Source organism: Brachypodium distachyon, chromosome 2, assembly GCF_000005505.3.
Source record: "Brachypodium distachyon strain Bd21 chromosome 2, Brachypodium_distachyon_v3.0, whole genome shotgun sequence".
NCBI lineage: Eukaryota > Viridiplantae > Streptophyta > Magnoliopsida > Poales > Poaceae > Brachypodium > Brachypodium distachyon.
Genome location: NC_016132.3, coordinates 18,477,920 through 18,495,389, shown reverse-complemented (window position 1 = coordinate 18,495,389; position 17,470 = coordinate 18,477,920). Strand labels below are relative to the sequence as shown.

Genomic DNA, 17,470 nt, shown 5'->3' with positions numbered 1-17,470 from the left:
TTGCCTGTTGATGACTTGTGTTTTATCAGAAGCATGACGTTCAGCAATATCAAAGACTAAAAAATATGTGAATTTGATAAAATGCTTGTAAAAGTTAATAATTGAAAGAAATATATTTCATTTAGAGGATTATTTAGAAGATTTGGAAGATTATTTAGCTTTAGCAGATCGTCCAAAATTCTGTTTGGCAAGCTCCAAAAACCACCTTATCTCTTCTAACTCTTCCAAGCACTCCTGCACTTTTTCCAACTAATCGTGTTCTTCTCATTTCTTCCAAATCACACTTTCATACGAGAGCCTGATAGAGAGAAAATGTAAAGCGTCATCTAACCAAAACCGATTTAAAGCTTTAGCAGACCGTCCAAAATCTGTTTGGCAAGCTCCAAAAACCACCTTATCTCTTTAACTCTTTCCAAGCACTCCTGCACTTTTCCAACTAATCTTGTTCATCCCATTTCTTCCAAATCATACTGTCATACGAGAGCCTGATAGACATCTCATTTCTTCCAAATCACACTGTCATCTACCAAAACCGATTTAAAGCTTTAGCAGACCGTCCAAAATTCTGTTTGGCAAGCTCCAAAATCCTCCTTATCCCTTTGAGACAGGATTTTTTACTCTTCCAAGCACTCTTGCACTACTTTTCAAACTAATCTTGTTCTTCTTCTCATTTGTTCTATATCACACTAAGCTTTCCGTGCACACAACCATGGTCCGGAGCCTTCCCCTCGTCCTATAAAAACCCAGCCGGACATCTCCATCATCTCATCATCTCATCATCTCATCATCACCAAGAACATAGAGCAAAGCAAACTAAGCTACTTACACAGAGGTTTACTAGCGGCCCCAAAAAAAAAGAGCTCCTTTACGGTACCTTGAAATTAATATAAGCCGTTTATTCATCCCGATCTAATGGCTAATTTTAGTTGGTACTCCGACTCTAGTTTGAAGGAGTGCACCTCGAAAAGCCACGGAGTACTTCCGTTTTAGGGGTAAAACCGTAATCCCAGAGTCTCCTCTCCCGTCGTTCCGAGATTTATCGCTGCCACTGGTTGGTTCCTCGCTGCCGCCGACGACCGCCCGGGCTGCTCGTTGATGCTCTCCAGCACGCTCTGCCACTCCTGGTGCCATGGTTTCTTGGCCCAAGGAAAAACCCTAGGTGTTGCCCGCCGCCGCCCTTGCAGGGTCTTCTCAGGCTAAGTTGTATTGGTCCAAATTCTGGACATGAATTAAGGCTTTTGCCAACAAAATTCTTCCCCGAATCGTCATTGGGATTTGTGAGTAGTATCACGTGAGGTTGAAGGTCAAAATGGAATCCCCCTTAGCATGATTCGGTGATTAATTATCATGTGTGTGTTCTTTGGAAAAATAATGGAGGGATTTGACCAGAAAGCACTTTTGCTTGATCTTCTTCGGAACTTCATTTTTCCAATCAGAAGTTCAGAAAGTAGTGGTTTGCCGTTGTCTTGTTTATTCCCTCCATCTCATCAATCATCAATTGACTGTTTCTAGTGAAAGTTCCATCGAGGATTTGCTTGTCCTGGACGATTGAAGACGAGGGGAGGAAAGGGGCAGCGCGTGATGAAGAATTGAGCCCGTGCAGTTCCATAAAGAAGCAGAAAGTCTAAATGCCCTTGTAAAATGAACGGTTAGATTTACTTGATACTCCAATCCATTTTAAGGAGTATCGGGTACCGTAAAAATCCTAAAAAAAAATGGCTAAGTTGGTCTTCTTCGCGGCTGTCGTCGCGGCGCTGGTGGCCATCTCCGTGGCGGCTGACAGGGTCGCAGAGCCAGTGAGCACGCAGTGCCAGTGCCAGCGTGAGCTCCAAGAGAGGAGCTCGCTCGGCTCGTGCCAGCAGTTCGTCGACATGCAGCGGGACATGACGGTGCCTGACATCACCTGGATCACAGAGGAGCGGAAAATGCGGTGCTGCCAGGAGCTCCAGCACATCAGCAGCGGTTGCCGGGCCGCCGCTATCCGCAGCATCGTCAGGAAGTACGAGCAGGATCTAGAGGCCGCGCAGCACCCACAGATAGAAGGGCCGCGCTACCCCGTCGCCGGCGAGACCGCGGAGCAGCAGCCACAGCAGGAGGGAGGACAAGCGCACCACGGCTGTCCGGCCCGGCGCATGCAAACCGTCGTGCGCCGGCAGCCAGTCGGAGGACACTGCCTGAGGAAATAGCCCTCGAGAGGCTGACGAGGGCGCGGCAGCTCGTGGCGCAGCTGCCGGCACAGTGCAGGCTGGAGTGCGGAGCCTTCTCCCCCGGCCAGTACTAGACTAGAGTTGTGGCAAATAATGCACCCGAGCCTAGAGATGGATAGTAGAGAAATAAAAGCAGAGTGTGGTCATGCCACACTGTTCTGCATGCGAACAGCAATAAGAACCCAAAATGGATGAATAATGGAATGCTTCTATATAACATATGTGCTGCATTTCTCAGCTCATTGTCAAACAACGAGGGCGATCCTATTTCGCATAAGAGAAAACGGGTCGTGAAAAGGAAAGAAATTAAAGGCGAGGGAACTCACGCAAGACTGGAAGAGGTGTGTGACGATGAATTAGCAAAGGAGATTGCGGAAGACAAAGCTGAGGTTGAGGCTCTGATGAATTATCCATTTATCCTCTTCTTCGAAGAGAAAACGTCCTCGCACGTGCAAGATTACTTTGTGCTAATAAAAGTACGAATCGTGTTTTTTTTTACCGAAAAGTAGTATGAACCGTGTTGAGATACTGATCACTTTAACCATCTGTTAAACCTGATTAAACACTGCACTCCACCTCGGGTCCTTTCATCTCAACCTGGCTTTCATCTCTTCTGTCTCCGCAATTACTCATTTAGGTATGTTTGGATTGTTGTCAATATGGACCATGTCAATTTCTGGTCATGACAAAAGATTTGGTTTTTATTTGTATTGGTATGGCTACCGACTATTTGACTTGCAATGTGTCGCACCAATGGCATCCGGGGTACCACCGCTGCGCGACGCGTGGGCCTCATTTCCGAGTTCCGGGGAAGCTTTCATCCCGGGCCGCGGCTACGGGCGGCCCGGCAAGTTACCAACCCGGAAGGGGCTAGCGGGGCTTCGGGGAACATTCCCGCCTGGACACCTCCCAGGAAGCTGCTTCCCGGGGGAGGTTCCCGGGTGCGCTGGGCCCGGGTGCTTCCCGGGGTCGACTTGCCGGGACTGGAGGTTCCCGGGTGCATGTCCCCGCCTCAGGCGCGGGTCCCAGTGGTCAGATCAACAGCGCCACGCGGGCGCGTGCGGGCGTGGGATGCGCGGTCCCACCAGGGCAAGGAGTGAAGCGCACGGCTCAGTAAACGAGCCGACCGACGGGTAGTTACCCGTCCGATCAAAGGAACAGTGGCTGTCCAGTCCTACCCTAGGGTTTTAGACCCCTAGTGGCGGAGGTGGCACTCATGCACGCCACCAGCTCACCGGGGGGAGTTGTGTGCCTCCCCGCTGTACACTTATAGCCCATGCACCGTAGCACTTGTGGCATCCCCTTGTGTATAAAAGGAGAACCCATGCCAACGGTCAGGGGGTTGGACAGTTGTTCGGTTCCCCATTTTTCTTTGGCTCAGTTCAGTAAGTTCACTCAATCTGGCTTGGCAGAAGCTTAGTTGGCTCCAGAAAACAGCCAGCAGAGAGCAGTGGGGAGTACCTAGCCACTGAGAGAAAGCCCGGGAGCTTGCCCGGCAACTTGTAAACATTTGATACACGATCAATATCAGCGTAGACAAGCAGGACGTAGGGTTTTACACCTCCGGGTGGCCCGAACCTGGGTAAACTACGTGCATGTGTTTGTTCTCGGGTGAGCGCGCACCACTAGCACCCCATCTCGCCGGTCCCGCAGGGCCCCATCGGCCATGCCGGTGATCGCCGGGGCTTTGCCAGACGCCCCTACCGAACCTAAAAGGGGCCCGTGGCCGCACGCCCCCGGTGTCGGAGCACCGTGCGATGACATCTGGCACGCCAGGTAGGGGGCGCGGGAGTAGAGCTTCTCGGTAACCGCCAGCAATGGCGTTAGCATCGACGCCGGCCTCGCTTTCTTCACCGAGGGAACCAGCCGCCATGCCCCCCAAGCGGGCTGGCGATCCGCGGATAGACTCGCGTGAAGCCCCAGCGGCACATACGCGGTCGCACGACGTGCGACCCGAGTCGGGGGCTCAGGAGAACCCTGAACCCTCGAGGGTGCAACAAACGCAACTGCCTCCACCGCCTCCTCGGCCGTCTGCTGACAATCGGCCGAGGGGACAGGCTGCCCCCAGTGTCGGGGCCAGTCACGCGAGCGGGCATGGTACCGCCCGCGCCGGTCAGCGAGTTGAGTCGCGGGCTGAGGATGCTCCGCGGCAGCGGCACCAGGGCCACACCGCGTCGCGGGCAACCCCTGGGAGTTCACACCCCGCGCACCCGGAGGCGTCCCGGGCCAGAGCGGGAAGCAGTCGCTCGGGGAACCGACCGCCCCCCGCACGAACCCCGGCGGAAGCCATCATCGCCGCGCACGTCATGCTGCAGTACGAGCCGCAGCAGGGCACGCCGGCGCGAGACGTGGGGCGAGGAGTTGGAAGCGCCTCTCGCCCTGGCCGCCCAGCAGCCACAAGGCGAGGGCGCCTCGGTAGGCTCCGGCCACGAGCAGAACCCAGAGCACGGAGACACGCCACCCGCGTCACGACGGGGGGAGAACCCTCCCCCTCCTCAGGGAGGCCAAGGAGACGGGGGCCCGGAGGGGTCCACAAACTCGTCGCCCACCGTTCCGGGGGGCGATGCGCGTGGCATCTTGAATGCCCGCCAGCAAGAGGATTTGCGCCAGCGCTTGGAGCGCCGGCGCAGGCGCGAGGTAGAGCGCCAGCGCCCACAGGAGCAGGAAGACGCTCCCCTGGGCCCCGAGGACGGCTGCACCGCGTTCACACGCGAGCTGCGGCTGGTGACGTGGCCCTGTAAGTTCCGAGCGCCCGCGCTTGGTACGTATGACGGGACCGCCAACCCCAAGGATTTCCTCCTGACCTACACGTTGGGCATGCATGCCATTGGTGCCGACGACAAGCTCAGGGCGAACTGGTTCCCGATGGTCCTGAAAGGATCAGCGTGAACCTGGTTGCTCAACCTGCCCGCCGGGTATATCGCCACTTGGGCAGACCCGCGCGAACAGTTTGTGAACGCGTTCCAGGGCGGCTATAAGCGCCCGGGAACCATGGCGGAGCTGAACACTATCGTGCAAAAACCGGGAGAGACGTTGCGGGCCTTCGTCAACCGCTTCTCCAACCTCTCCTATTCCATCCCGGAGGCGGAGGCGGCCGCCATCATCAACACCTTCGCCATCAACGTCCGTGATCCCAAGATGCACGAGAAGCTGAGCACGCATCGAATCCGGACGACGCAGGACTTGTATGCCCTAGCGCACAAATGCGCCATGGCCGAGGAAGGGCGCCTAGCGCCCGAGCTGGCAGCTAAGGCTGCCGTGAGCCCTGGCGAGGGCTCGCAGAAGAAGGGTTTCCGCAAGCGCAGCGGGAAGCAAGTCCTCGCTGCAAAATCGGGGGCTCCTGCCGCGAGGCCTGCGAAGAAGGCCTCGCCGGGTGGAGAGTCTAGCGGGAAGCAAGGCGACGCGCCCCGCTGCCCCATCCACAGCAACTCCACCCACGACGCGCAGAATTGCCGCGTTCTGCAGGGGATCAAACAGTGGCGGGAGCAGCGCCATGAGGAGTGCCGTGCCGCTGGCGCATGTTTCAACTGTGACGACATTGGGTATCTCTCGCGAGACTGCCCAAATGACCCCAGGGCGGGGCCGAGGATGGCCGGCGGCGGAGCCGGCAGGAATGAACCCCAAGGGGGGCGCGGCCAGCCCTGCGCTGGTCGAGAACGCCCTCCCCGGGGACGCGACAGGGCGCGCGCTGAGGAGCGGCACGAGTCCAACTGTACCGCCGGCGACAAGCCGGGCTTCCAAGAGCCGCGTGGCGTCGCCTGCATCCATGGGGGAGCTTACGCTCTCCCATCCCACGCCGCGGTGAAGCGCCTAACCCGCGACGTGTGCGCACTGTTGCCGGATGCAGAGCCGCAACAGCCACTAAGGTGGTCGCACGTGCCGATCACCTTCAACGCCGACGATCACCCAGCACGACAGTTGGGTTCCGAGGTAATACCCTTCGTCGTCTCGCCGATCATTAGCAATATGACGGTGACCAAGGTGCTAGTGGACAACGGAGCGGGGCTTAACCTCCTGTCCGCCAGGCTGGTGGAAAAGCTCCAGCTGCCGGTGGAGCAGTTGAAGCCTATCGACCCGTTCCGGGAGTGAACCCCGGGATCGTGCGCCCGTTGGGACGCATCACGTTGCCCGTCACCTTCGGGTCCCGGGAAGCGTTCAGGACCGAGCACATAGTGTTCGACGTGGCGCATACCCCGTTGCCCTACAACGGGATCCTTGGTCGGCCAACGCTAATCAGGTTTATGGCGGCTACGCATTGCGCCTATGGCATGATGAAGATGCCGTCCGTCTATGGAGTCCTCTCCATCCGGTGTGACCTCAAGGACGCGGCTTGGTGCGTTGGTGAGGTCATCCGGGCCGCTGCTGTAGCTGACGCCGGCGACGAGGATACCGTCGGGGACGACAGCTCGCCGGGCGATGCCCCGGCAACGAAGAAGGTCCGCGCTACCCCGCGAGAGCTCGCCGGGGGGGGGGGGCGCAGGCTCGAGCTCGCGCCCCAGCAAGGGGCAGGGGCTCCGGGAGGAGGCTGACAAGGTGAAGAAACTGCCCCTTCAAGCCGGCGGCAAGGGGCGCACCGTTACCGTCGGTGCGAACCTTACTGCCGAATAGGAAAGCACCCTCGTCACCTTCCTCCGGGACAAATCCGACGTGTTCGCTTGGGAACCGTCGGATCTTCCCGGAGTCCCCAGGGAGGTGATTGAGCATCGGCTGGCGGTGCGCCTGGATGCGCACCCCGTCAAGCAGAAGATCCGGCAGCAAGCACAAGAGCGTAAAGATTTCATCAAGCAAGAGGTGGACAAGCTTAAGGCTGCCGGGGCAATCAGGGAAGTTTTGTACCCCACTTGGCTGGCTAACCCTGTAGTAGTGCCTAAAGCAGGGAATAAGCTTCGCATGTGTGTAGATTTTACCGATCTTAATCGCGCATGCCCCAAGGATCCCTTTCCTGTACCCCGTATCGATCAGATAGTTGTTTCTACCGCTGGTTGTGAATTGCTGAGTTTTCTGGATGCTTTCTCCGGCTACCATCAAATCAAGATGGCGGTCGAGGATGAGGAAAAGACATCGTTTATCACCCCGGTTGGCTGTTATTGCTATACATGCATGCCTTTCGGGTTGAAGAACGCGGGTTCCACATTCCAACATGCCCTGAGCGAATGTTTGGGGCTCCAGCTAGGCCGCAACGCGGAGGCCTACATGGACGACATCGTCATCAAATCGAAGCGTGGGGACTCGCTGGTTGATGACCTGCGGGAGACGTTCGACAACCTCCGCAGGATCAAGCTCAAGCTGAACCCCGATAAGTGCACTTTCGGTGTCAACTCCGGGCAGCTTCTGGGCTTCTTGGTTTCACACAGGGGGATACAGGCCAACCCGACCAAGATAGAAGCCATCGAGAAGATGGAGGCCCCCCGCAAGGTGAAAGATGTCCAGCACCTCAACGGCTGTGTTGCCGCGTTGGGGCGTTTCATCGACAGGCTGGGCGAGCGTGCCCTGCCTTTCTTCAGGGTAATGAAGAAGAAGGGTCCAGTCGACTGAAATCCCGAGGCCGAGGCAGCGTTTCAGGAACTCAAGCAGTACCTGAGGTCGCCGCCCATCCTCGTCGCCCCCAAGCTGGGCGAGCCGCTGCTACTCTACCTAGCAGCGACTGACCAAGTGGTCAGTTCGGTGCTAGTTGCCGAGAGGGAGGAAGACATCCCGGGGCCTAGGGCGGCGGGGCAGGGGGCTGAGCGGGCCCTGGCAACCGCCTCAGACCCGGGGACCGCCCCCGAGTCGGCAATCTCGGCACCGCGGAAGCGGTTGATGCAGCACCCGGTGTACTTCGTTAGTACGGTGCTGCGTGACGCGCGGACAAGGTACCCGCAAGTACAGAAGCTCCTTCTTGGGATTCTCCTTGCGTCCCGCAAGCTGCGCCACTACTTCCAGGCGCACCGCGTCACGGTGGTGTCCGGGTTATGCCTTGAGCGAGCCCTCACCAACCGTGAAGCCACCGAGAGGGTGGCCGAATGGAGGATGCAGTTGTCGGAGTTCGACCTCCACTTCGCCAACTCCAAAAGCATTAAGAGCACGGCCCTGGCGGACTTCGTCGTGGAATGGACGTCCACGGGCGTAGAAGAAAGTGAGCCGGAGACTAGCCTGCCCGGAAAGCTGGACGAGGACCACTGGGTCCTCTACTTCGACGGTGCGTTCAGTCTTCAGGGGGCAGGTGCTGGGGTCGTCATCGAGTCACCAACAGGGGACCAGTTGAGGTTCGCTGTTCAACTCGACTTCGCTAACTACACCAACAACATGGCGGAGTACGAGGGCCTGCTTGCCGGGTTGCGGGCAGCGGTCGCCCTCGACATTAAGCGCCTGGTTGTTCGCGGTGATTCCCAACTCGTGATCAACCAGGTGAACAAGGACTACGACTGCCCTCAAATGGCGCCGTACGTGGAGGAGGTCCGCAAGCTAGAGCGAAAGTTCAAAGGCTTGCGCTTCGAGCACGTCAAGCGGAAGGATAACTTCGCTGCTGACGAGCTGGCCAAGATGGCGGCAGAGCGCCGAAAGCCTTCGGCGGGGGTGTTCTACCAGAAGCAAGTGGCTTCTTCAGTCGCCCCCCAACCGGCTGCCGGAGACGCCCCTCCAGCGACCGAAGGAACCCCTGCAGCAGCGGGGGTCCATGCCGCTGATATAGCGGCATGCGTTGGCAGGGAGATTCCCCCCTGGGCGGAAGAAATCGCCCGCTACTTGAAAGGGAAGGCTCTCCCGGAAGATGACGTCGCCGCGGAGCGTGTGGCGCGGCAAGCCAAGATGTACACTGTGGTAGATGGTAACCTCTACCGCAGGCGTGCGAACGGTGTCAAGCTCATCTGCGTGCCGCAGGAAGAAGGGTGCGCACTGTTGGAAGACATACATCGAGGCACATGTTCACACCATGTGGCCTCCCGGGCTCTAGCCGATAAGGCGTTCCGGCACGGTTTTTACTGGCTGACGGCCCTGGCCGATGCGGAGCGACTTGTGAAGACGTGCGAGGCGTGCCAGTTCCACTCAAAGAAGAGCAACCAACCGGCGCAGGCCCTGCATGTCATTCCGTCCTCATGGTCATTCGCGGTCTGGGGGCTCGACATCGTCGGCAAGCTACCAAGGGCAGTTGGCGGTTACGAATATTTGTTCGTGGCCATCGACAAGTTCTCCAAGTGGATGGAGGTGGAACCAGTACGGAAGGTGACCGCCCAGGCGGCCATCAAGTTCTTCAGAAGCATTGTGTGCTGGTTTGGTGTGCCTAACAGCATTATCACCGACAACGGCACGCAATTCACGAGCGCGGCATTCCAAGCCTACTGCGAAGACATGGGCACTAAGCTTCGCGTCCGTTGCTCACCCGAGGAGCAACGAACAGGCGGAGCGAGCCAACACAGAGGTGCTGCGGGGGCTCAAGACGAGAACCTTTGACAAGCTCAAAGGCCACGAGAAACACTGGGTCGAAGAACTCCAGCCCATGTTGTGGTCCATCCGGACCACACCTAGTCGGACAACGGGCGAAACTCCTTTCGCCCTTGTCTACGGGGCAGAAGCGGTGCTGCCCCTCGAGCTCAAGTACGGATCTCCCCGAGTACGCGCGTTCGGCGACACCAGCCAACACGAACAAAGGGTCGATGATCTAAATTTCATCGAAGAGCTTCGATGCCAGGCTGCTGTGCGAGCCGCGCGCTACCAGCAGGGACTCCGTCGTTATCACGACAGGCGAGTCCGTCCCCGGGGGCTCGAGAACGGAGACCTTGTCCTGCGCCGGATACAAGGAACGAAGGCCGGGAACAAGTTGACTCTGAAATGGGAGGGGCCCTTCCGGGTAGTGCAGGTGACCAGGCCGAGGGCTGTCCGCCTGGAAACCGAAGACGGCTTGCCGGTGCCCAATAGCTGGAATATTGAGCACTTGCGCAAGTTCTACCCGTGAAGCGGCGGAGCCCGACCCTCAGGTGATGCCTCCGATGCATACCTCTCGAACTAGTGTAACCGGGCAGCCCCCGCGTGTAAACCGCTAGTTAATCGTGAATAAAAGATAAGTGTTTCGCCCCTGAGCTTTGGATTTGCCTTGTTTATTCGCGTGTTCCTCTCTCTTCTGTCTCCCGCTTCAAGTGCACAAAGGTGTCTTTCCATACTTGGTTGTGAGCAGGGGGCTGTTGAGGTCTCGAAACATAAACCCGTTGCCGGATCATTCCGGCACGGGACATGCCGTTGGCGGGCTTCCCGCAACGTGCATCACTGGACATGCCATTAGCGGGCTTCCCGCACGGTGCATCACTGGGTGTGCAGTTGCCAGGGCCCCCGCAGCGTGTACCGCGCAGTCGCTGCGCCTAGGAAAGGAAATGCTCACATCCAAGTTTGGCATTGACCCCTTTGTGCCCGGGGGCTGGGAGGCAGGAGGGGTTTGTCTGTGTTGTTTATTCTCGTAAGTTTCGAAAAAAATTGCAGCACCTCGGGCCTGGTAAGAGTCTAACCTGCAGAAAAGGGTGGAATCTTGTACACTGTGGTGCTCGTGAGCTGCCCACGGGTCGCACCATATACCGATGCCTTGTGGTGCGGGAGGACCGCAACACAAGGGGCTCACCGCACTTCGAGGCTTCTGACTCGGCAGGTTGTCGCCACGTGTGCCACGATTGCCTGGTAAACATGGCGGCGGAAACTGCGCTGCGTTCGAGGGAAGGGCGCCATGGGTGCTGCGCGGGTCCGTCGCGCGTGGTGGCAAACCCCCCTCCCACGCCTATAAAAGGCGCGCCCCAACCATGGAGCGGCTCGGAGCGAAGCCGGGTCCGGGGCCGTTAAGGCGGGTGATGCCACGGAGGCGCGAAGGTGGTGCTTCCCGTCAGCGCTTAGCGGCGGCGGGTGCGCTGCCATCGCGCCCCCGCCGCATCACCCCATCGAGCCCGCCCCGAGGGACGCCACAGAGGCACGATGGTAGTGCATGCCATCAGCGTCCTGCGCCGACGGGTGCACTGCCGTTGTGCCCCTGCCGCGTTTCCTCAAGTGGGCGGCTCCTGGGCGAGGGTCGCCGCAGAGGCACTGTGGTGGTGCATCTCATCAGCGTCCGGCACTGACGGGGTGCATTGCCGCAGTGCCCTTGTCGCCCCCCTCCATAGGACACCTCCGCAAGGAGCAGGGGCTGCCGCGGAGACCCTATGGTAGTGTATGCCATCCGTGCCTTGTGCCGACGGGTGCGCTATCATAGAGGCCCGGCCGCATTCCCTTTGAGAGAGCCTTTTTTCGGGCGCAGGTCGTTGCGAGGACGTTGTGATGGCGCCGGTGCCGGCGCCCGCCGCCGTTCCGACCCATCACCGCGTCCCTGCCACGACCCTCGAGCAGTTCTGCTCCCGGGCAACAAGGGTTGTCACATCCCTTAGGACGAGCTCCCTAGAAAAAACCAGGTCTCCCCGGTTGCGGGGGCTGTCGCCGGGAGGCTATAACTTCCTCGCCACCCGTGCCCGCCGTTCGTGGTGGGGCGCAGCTGGCGGTGAGGACGTTATAGCCGTCTTGCGGCTGCTCCCGGGGTGGAGTCCTCCTAAGCCAGGGTCCGTCCCGGGTCCCGGGTCCCTGGTCTGGTCAAGGGTGAGGCGTGCGAGTCCCCCGCAACACAAGGCAAAATACGCAAAGGCTAAAAGGGCCACCCCGCTAGACAGCACCGGGAACAACGAGCATGTCGAAAAACTTAATTGACTAAGAATTGGACGCTGCTTCGCCAAGTGTGGCCCCAGAACCCGCGCGTGGCCGGGGTGTGAGGAGGACGCTTGCGGGGGGAGTGCGCTCCCCGTGTGGCTTCCGGGTCCGTCTTGGGAGGGCATGGCTTGGAGTAATTACCCCGCAAGTGGAGTGGCTCGCCGCCTACCGCTTGACCCCAGGTCGGCACTGCGGGTCCGTCTCGGGTCCCTGGTCTGGTCAAAGGTGGAGCGTGCGAGCCCCCAGCAACACAAGGCACAACACGCAAAGGCTAAGGGAACCACCCCGCGAGGCAGCCCCGGAAACAAGGAACAAAAATTGAGCAAATTAACAAGCTTGATTGACTAAGTGCCGAATGATTACATGGCCTAATCAAAAGGTGATTGTTCAAACGGCGCTAAGCGTCATACTTGCAGGAAAAGCAAACAAAGCAAGATACAGAGGGAGCAACGAGCACGACTGGGGGCTGCGGCAACTAGTTGTCGCCGTCTTCGGCCGGGGGGTCAGTGGGGAGATCAGGCTCCGGCTTCATCTGCATTCGCTCGACGACCTCATCGACGAACTCGCGCACTGCTTGGGTGTGCGTGGGCTCGTCCTCACTCTCGAACCAAGCGTCCAGCAAGGACTCGAAGGGAAACTCCGGGTCCCGGAGGTGAATCTGCGGGAGGATTGTCCCGGCAACCTCCCGAGCGCAGTTGGCAACTTCGTTGGCGCCGTACTTGGCGATCCAGACATCGAGCGCCCCGAGCTTCCCCACCAAGTCAGAGAAAAAGGGGATCAGCGTCGTGACGTCCGTGCTGTCCACCTCCGCCGCCTGCAGCTCAAACTTGGGCAGCAGGTCGCGCAGCGACTGGGCGATCTTCGTCAGCTTCTCCGTCTCGATCTGCCGCTGCCCGATCAGCGTGCCGTGATGGAGTCGGGCGTCGTGCGCGGCCTTCTTGGCCTTGCTGACGAGGCCCTCCAGCTTCGCGAGCTCTGCAGCCTTGGCCGCGTTGTCCTCGCCGGCCTTGGCGAGCTCCTCCCGGACGGCGGCCAGCTCGGCCTCGTGCCTCGCCGCCGCTCTCGCCGCATCCTCAGCAACCTTGACCTGCACCTCCAGCATGACGCAGAGGCCTTGGATTTCGCCGCGGTAATTGGCGATCAGGACGCTCTTCTCGTCCAGCCAGGCCTGGGCCGCCGCGACCACCTCGGCGTGTTCCTTCCTGGTCGCCTCGAGGGTGGCCGACATCGAGTCGAGCTTCCCTTGGAGCTCCACGCGCTGGGCCTCCAGTTGTCGGTGGAGCTCGGCCTCCGGGACCACCGGCTCCCGGGCGTCCTCCAGGGCTTGCCGGGCCAGCCACGCCTCCTCTTCCGCGAGGCGCGTCTCCTCGCGCAGCCGGGACAGTTCACGCCGTTCTCTCTCCACGGCCTCCCGCACTTTGTCGAGTTGATTCTTAGAGGTGGTGTGGTGCTCCCTCACCTCGTTGAAGGAGGTGACGAAAGCCAATTGCTGGTCCCTTACGGCGTTCAGGGACCGGTGCCCCCGCTCGAAGACGCTCGGATCCCAGATAAGGGGGTTCCAAGCGACCTCGGCGAGGGTGCCGAGGTCGGTGCCGGGAAGCGCAGCCGAGGACGATGAGGCCCCTGCTGCAGATGTGGGGCTGTGTGCCGGGTCGCGAGCCTGCTCCCGTGGGCCTTGCTGTCCTCCCCCGGCAACCTCCCCTGCGCCTGCGCCCGGGGACCCCGGGGCTGGAGAAGCTTCCCTGCTCCTGGCGGGGGTTGCCCCTTGCTGGGCGGCAGGTGAGCTTGCGCCGGCCGCGCCCGCACCAACGAGCGCGTCGCTTGGCGCAGCCGTCACGGCGGCGGCGGTGCCCCCTGCTGCCGCTGAGTCCGCCGCAGCGGGATTGGATGTGCGAGCCGGTTCCGGCTCCACCTCCGCCCCCACGACCTCGACGACCGGGTCAAGATCGACCCCGGCCGCGCCCGTTCCGGGCGTGGGCGCACTTGTGCCTGCAACAATGAGAAGCGTGAGGATCGGCAAAGGATGGCGCCTTCAAAGGCGGCCGAGAGCGGTCAGGGCGGTTACCTTGTGCGGCCGTCGGGCTTGCTGGGGCAGCCTCCTCTGCTTCGCCTGCGCCGGCGGGAGCATCCACGAGGATTGCCGCGGGCGAGCTGCCGCTTACTACAGAAAGAAGGTATGTTCATGAGTTTGGCTAACGAAAATTGCGATTGCGAAGTAGTGATAAAGACATACCGGTTGCCGGCCCTGCCTCCGTGGGGGCTGGGTCGCCAAGGGGCGCGCCCGCGCCGTTGCCGACCCCTACGGCGATGGGGTCGGCGGCGCCGCTGGTGTCGGCGCGCGTCCTCTTGCTGGGTGTACCGGGAGAGGAGTCGCTCCTCGCCCTTTTGCTGGTACCCGCCGGCGAGGAAGACTTCGGAGGGTTACGCCTGAGCGCGAAGCCCCGGAAGACCCCCCGAGCGGGTGGCGCCGTGGGCGCCCTCGGAGTCATCGTGACCCGGAGAGCTCCGGGTGTCGACGGCGAGGCCGCCGCAGCGTCGGGAGCTGGACTCACGGAGGCCCCCGCTGCCGGGGCGAAGGCCGTCGCCGGGGCGCCGGTGACCCCTGCAGGCGCTGGCGCTGGCGGGGTACCGACGGGCACCCCGGGACCGGCTCCCGCCACGGTGCTGGCGGCTACCACCAAGACAGAGGCCGCCGCCGAGGCACCCACGGCCCCTGTTGCCGCGGATGCCGTCGAGGTGCCGACGGGCGCCCCTGAAGCGACCGCCGCCGCGAGGTTGGTGGCCGCTGCCGGGGCGGACGTTGCCGTCGAGGAGGTAGCCGCGGCCGCCGCAAACGCCCTCGATTTTCTCACGATCAAGGGCGCGCTGTCGTTGCTTTCCTCATCGTCGTCCTCCACGGCGACGACCTCCGGGGACGCAGCCACCTGGGCCACCTCGTCGTCCAGCGACTGGAGGGAGGGCCAGCTGGGATCGGACCCACCCTCGCTCTCCTCAAGCACCTGCTTCTTACGGGGTGCTTGCGGGGGAGCGTGCGGGACCCGGGTGGGGGTGTCGTCCTTCAACCCCCACTCGTTGCAGGGCGGGAAGGCGCCGACGATGTCGCTGAGCGCCTTGATGCCGGCGTGAAGAGAGGAAACCCCCGGCGGGAACTCCGTCGATGGGAAGACCTCGCCGGAGATCCCCCTCACCCATGTCCTGAGGGTCTCCAAGTCCATGCCGTCCGCCTGGAGGCGTGTCCTGTCTCCGGAACCTGTGTACATCCACGCGGGCCAGGAACGTAGCTGCAACGGGGCAATGCGCTGATGGACGAAGGTGCGTGCCACGTCCACATCGGTGAGCCCCGCCAGCCGCAGTGCCTTGATCTTCTCCACGATGGGGGAAAGGTCGGCATCGCGGTGGTACCTGTCCTGCCAGCCGTTCTGGGGTACCAGCAACTCCGTCGGCGACTGGATGAACTCCTGGGGGTCCTCCACTCGGACCCAGCACCAGTCGTCCCGCCACTCTTTTTCAATCTTCTTCCCCGACCGGACGATGAACTCGGATTTCATCTGATCGCGGGCGCGGAAGACCACCCCTGACGACATCGCCTTCGCGTTGTCGATGCGCGGGTAGAAGTAGTGGCGGAAGAGCCCCACCGACGGCATCACCCCCACGAACGCCTCGCAGAGGAACTGGAAGGTGGTGAGGAGGAACAGCGAGGTGGGGTGGAGCTGCGCCACCCGCAACTAATAAGACTCCATCAGTGCATGGAGGAACAGAGAGAAGGGCGGCACCATGCCGCAGAGGAGGAAGCGCGCGAACACCCGGAAATCGTTGTCTTGGTGCTCGGCGCCCGCCGGGAAGATCTGCGTCTCCCCGTGCTCGTTGAAGCTGGAGGCGACGACGTGCCGGAGCTTCCCCAGCGCCTCGCCGTTATAGCCGGGGCGGAACAAGGCAACTTTGGCGCACATCTCCCGCCTCTTCTGGTCCTTGGCGGCACCGCTTTGATCGCCGCCTCAGTCTTGCTCGTCGCGGCCTTCTTCGAGGTTTGGACCTCCTTCCCCTTTCTGGTGGTAGGAGGCGCCATGGAAAGCGAGGGGGGAGGCTAGCAGGAGCGCAAGGATGCGAGATGCGGAAGAGGATGGAGACGAGGGGGGCAAAGTATTGTTTCCCCTTTTGGCAACAATGGTGGCTTTATGACGCCTGGGCGTTGGTAACGGCCGGTTCCGTACCCTACGGGTGCGCGGGGATAACTCCTAATCACTGGGAGTAATGCGCGGAGTGGCCTTAACTTCCCTATTTAGGGGGGCAGTTAGGGCTGAAATCACGCGTCCACCGCTCCGTTTGTAACGGCTCCGTACAGGAGGAGGCGAAGGGACGCGGGCCCGCGACTGATCGGGGCCCACGCGTCGGTTGGGGGCGTAGCCCGGCAACCGACCGGGGGAGAGACTCTTCCGGGAACAGGTGATGCCAGCCCACGCCCGGGGGCTACTGTCGCACCAGTGGCACCCTGCGCGATGCGTGGGCCCCATTTCCGAGTTCCCAGGAAGCTTTCATCCCGGACCGCGGCTACGGGCAGCCCGGCAAGCTACCAGTCCGGAAGGGGCTAGCGGGGCTTCGGGAAACATTCCCGCCTGGGCACCTCCCGGAAAGCTGCTTCCCGGGGGAGGTTCCCGGGTCTGCTGGGCCCGGGTGCTTCCCGGGGTCGACTTGCCGAGACTGGAGGTTCTCAGGCGCATGCCCCCGCCTCAGGCGCGGGGCCCAGTGGTCAGATCAACAGCGTCACGTGGGCGCGTGGCGGGCGTGGGATGCGCGGTCCCACCAGGGCAAGGAGTGAAGCGCACGTCTCAGTAAACGAGCCGATCGACGGGTAGTTACCCGTCCGATCAAAGGAACAGTGGCTGTCCAGTCCTACCCTAGGGTTTTAGACCCCTAGTGGCGGAGGTGGCACTCATGCACGCCACCAGCTCACCGGCGGGAGTTGTGTGCCTCCCCGCTGGACACTTGTAGCCCATGCACCGTAGCACTTGTGGCATCCCCTTGTGTATAAAAGGAGGACCCATGTCAACGGTCAGGGGGTTGGACAGTTGTTCGGTTCCACATTTTTCTTTGGCTCAGTTCAGTAAGTTCACTCAATCTGGCTCGGCAGAAGCTTAGTTTGCTCCAGAAAACAGCCAGCAGAGAGCAGTGGGGAGTACCTAACCACTGAGAGAAAGCCCGGGAGCTTGCCCGGCAACTTGTAAACATTTGATCCACGATCAATATCAGCCCAGACAAGCAGGACGTAGGGTTTTACACCTCCGGGTGGCCCGAACCTGGGTAAAATACGTGCATGTGTTTGTTCTCGGGTGAGCATGCACCACTAGCACTCCATCTCGCCGGTCCCACGGGGCCTCATCGGCCGTGCCGGTGATCGCCGGGGCTCTGCCCAGACGCCTCTACCGAACCTAAAAGGAAGCCGTGGCCGCACGCCCCCGGTGTCGGAGCACCGTGCGACGACACAATGCCCATCTATGTTTTTTTGTCAAGGTTGATCAACTTGTGGATAAATTTTTGGCAGAGGAAGCTTGAGCTAAAATAGAAAATAGTCTTAGAGA

At 60.6% G+C, this 17,470-nt stretch overlaps 1 protein-coding gene across 1 annotated transcript; it reads left to right on the top strand.

The window, feature by feature from the left end:
• Window positions 1-1,715: 1,715 nt before the first annotated feature.
• On the top strand, window positions 1,716-2,186 carry LOC104582627 (glutenin, high molecular weight subunit DY10). The gene has a single exon (XM_010232916.2). It carries the CDS (start codon window positions 1,716-1,718, stop codon window positions 2,184-2,186), a length of 471 nt encoding a protein of 156 aa, XP_010231218.1.
• Window positions 2,187-17,470: the final 15,284 nt, after the last annotated feature.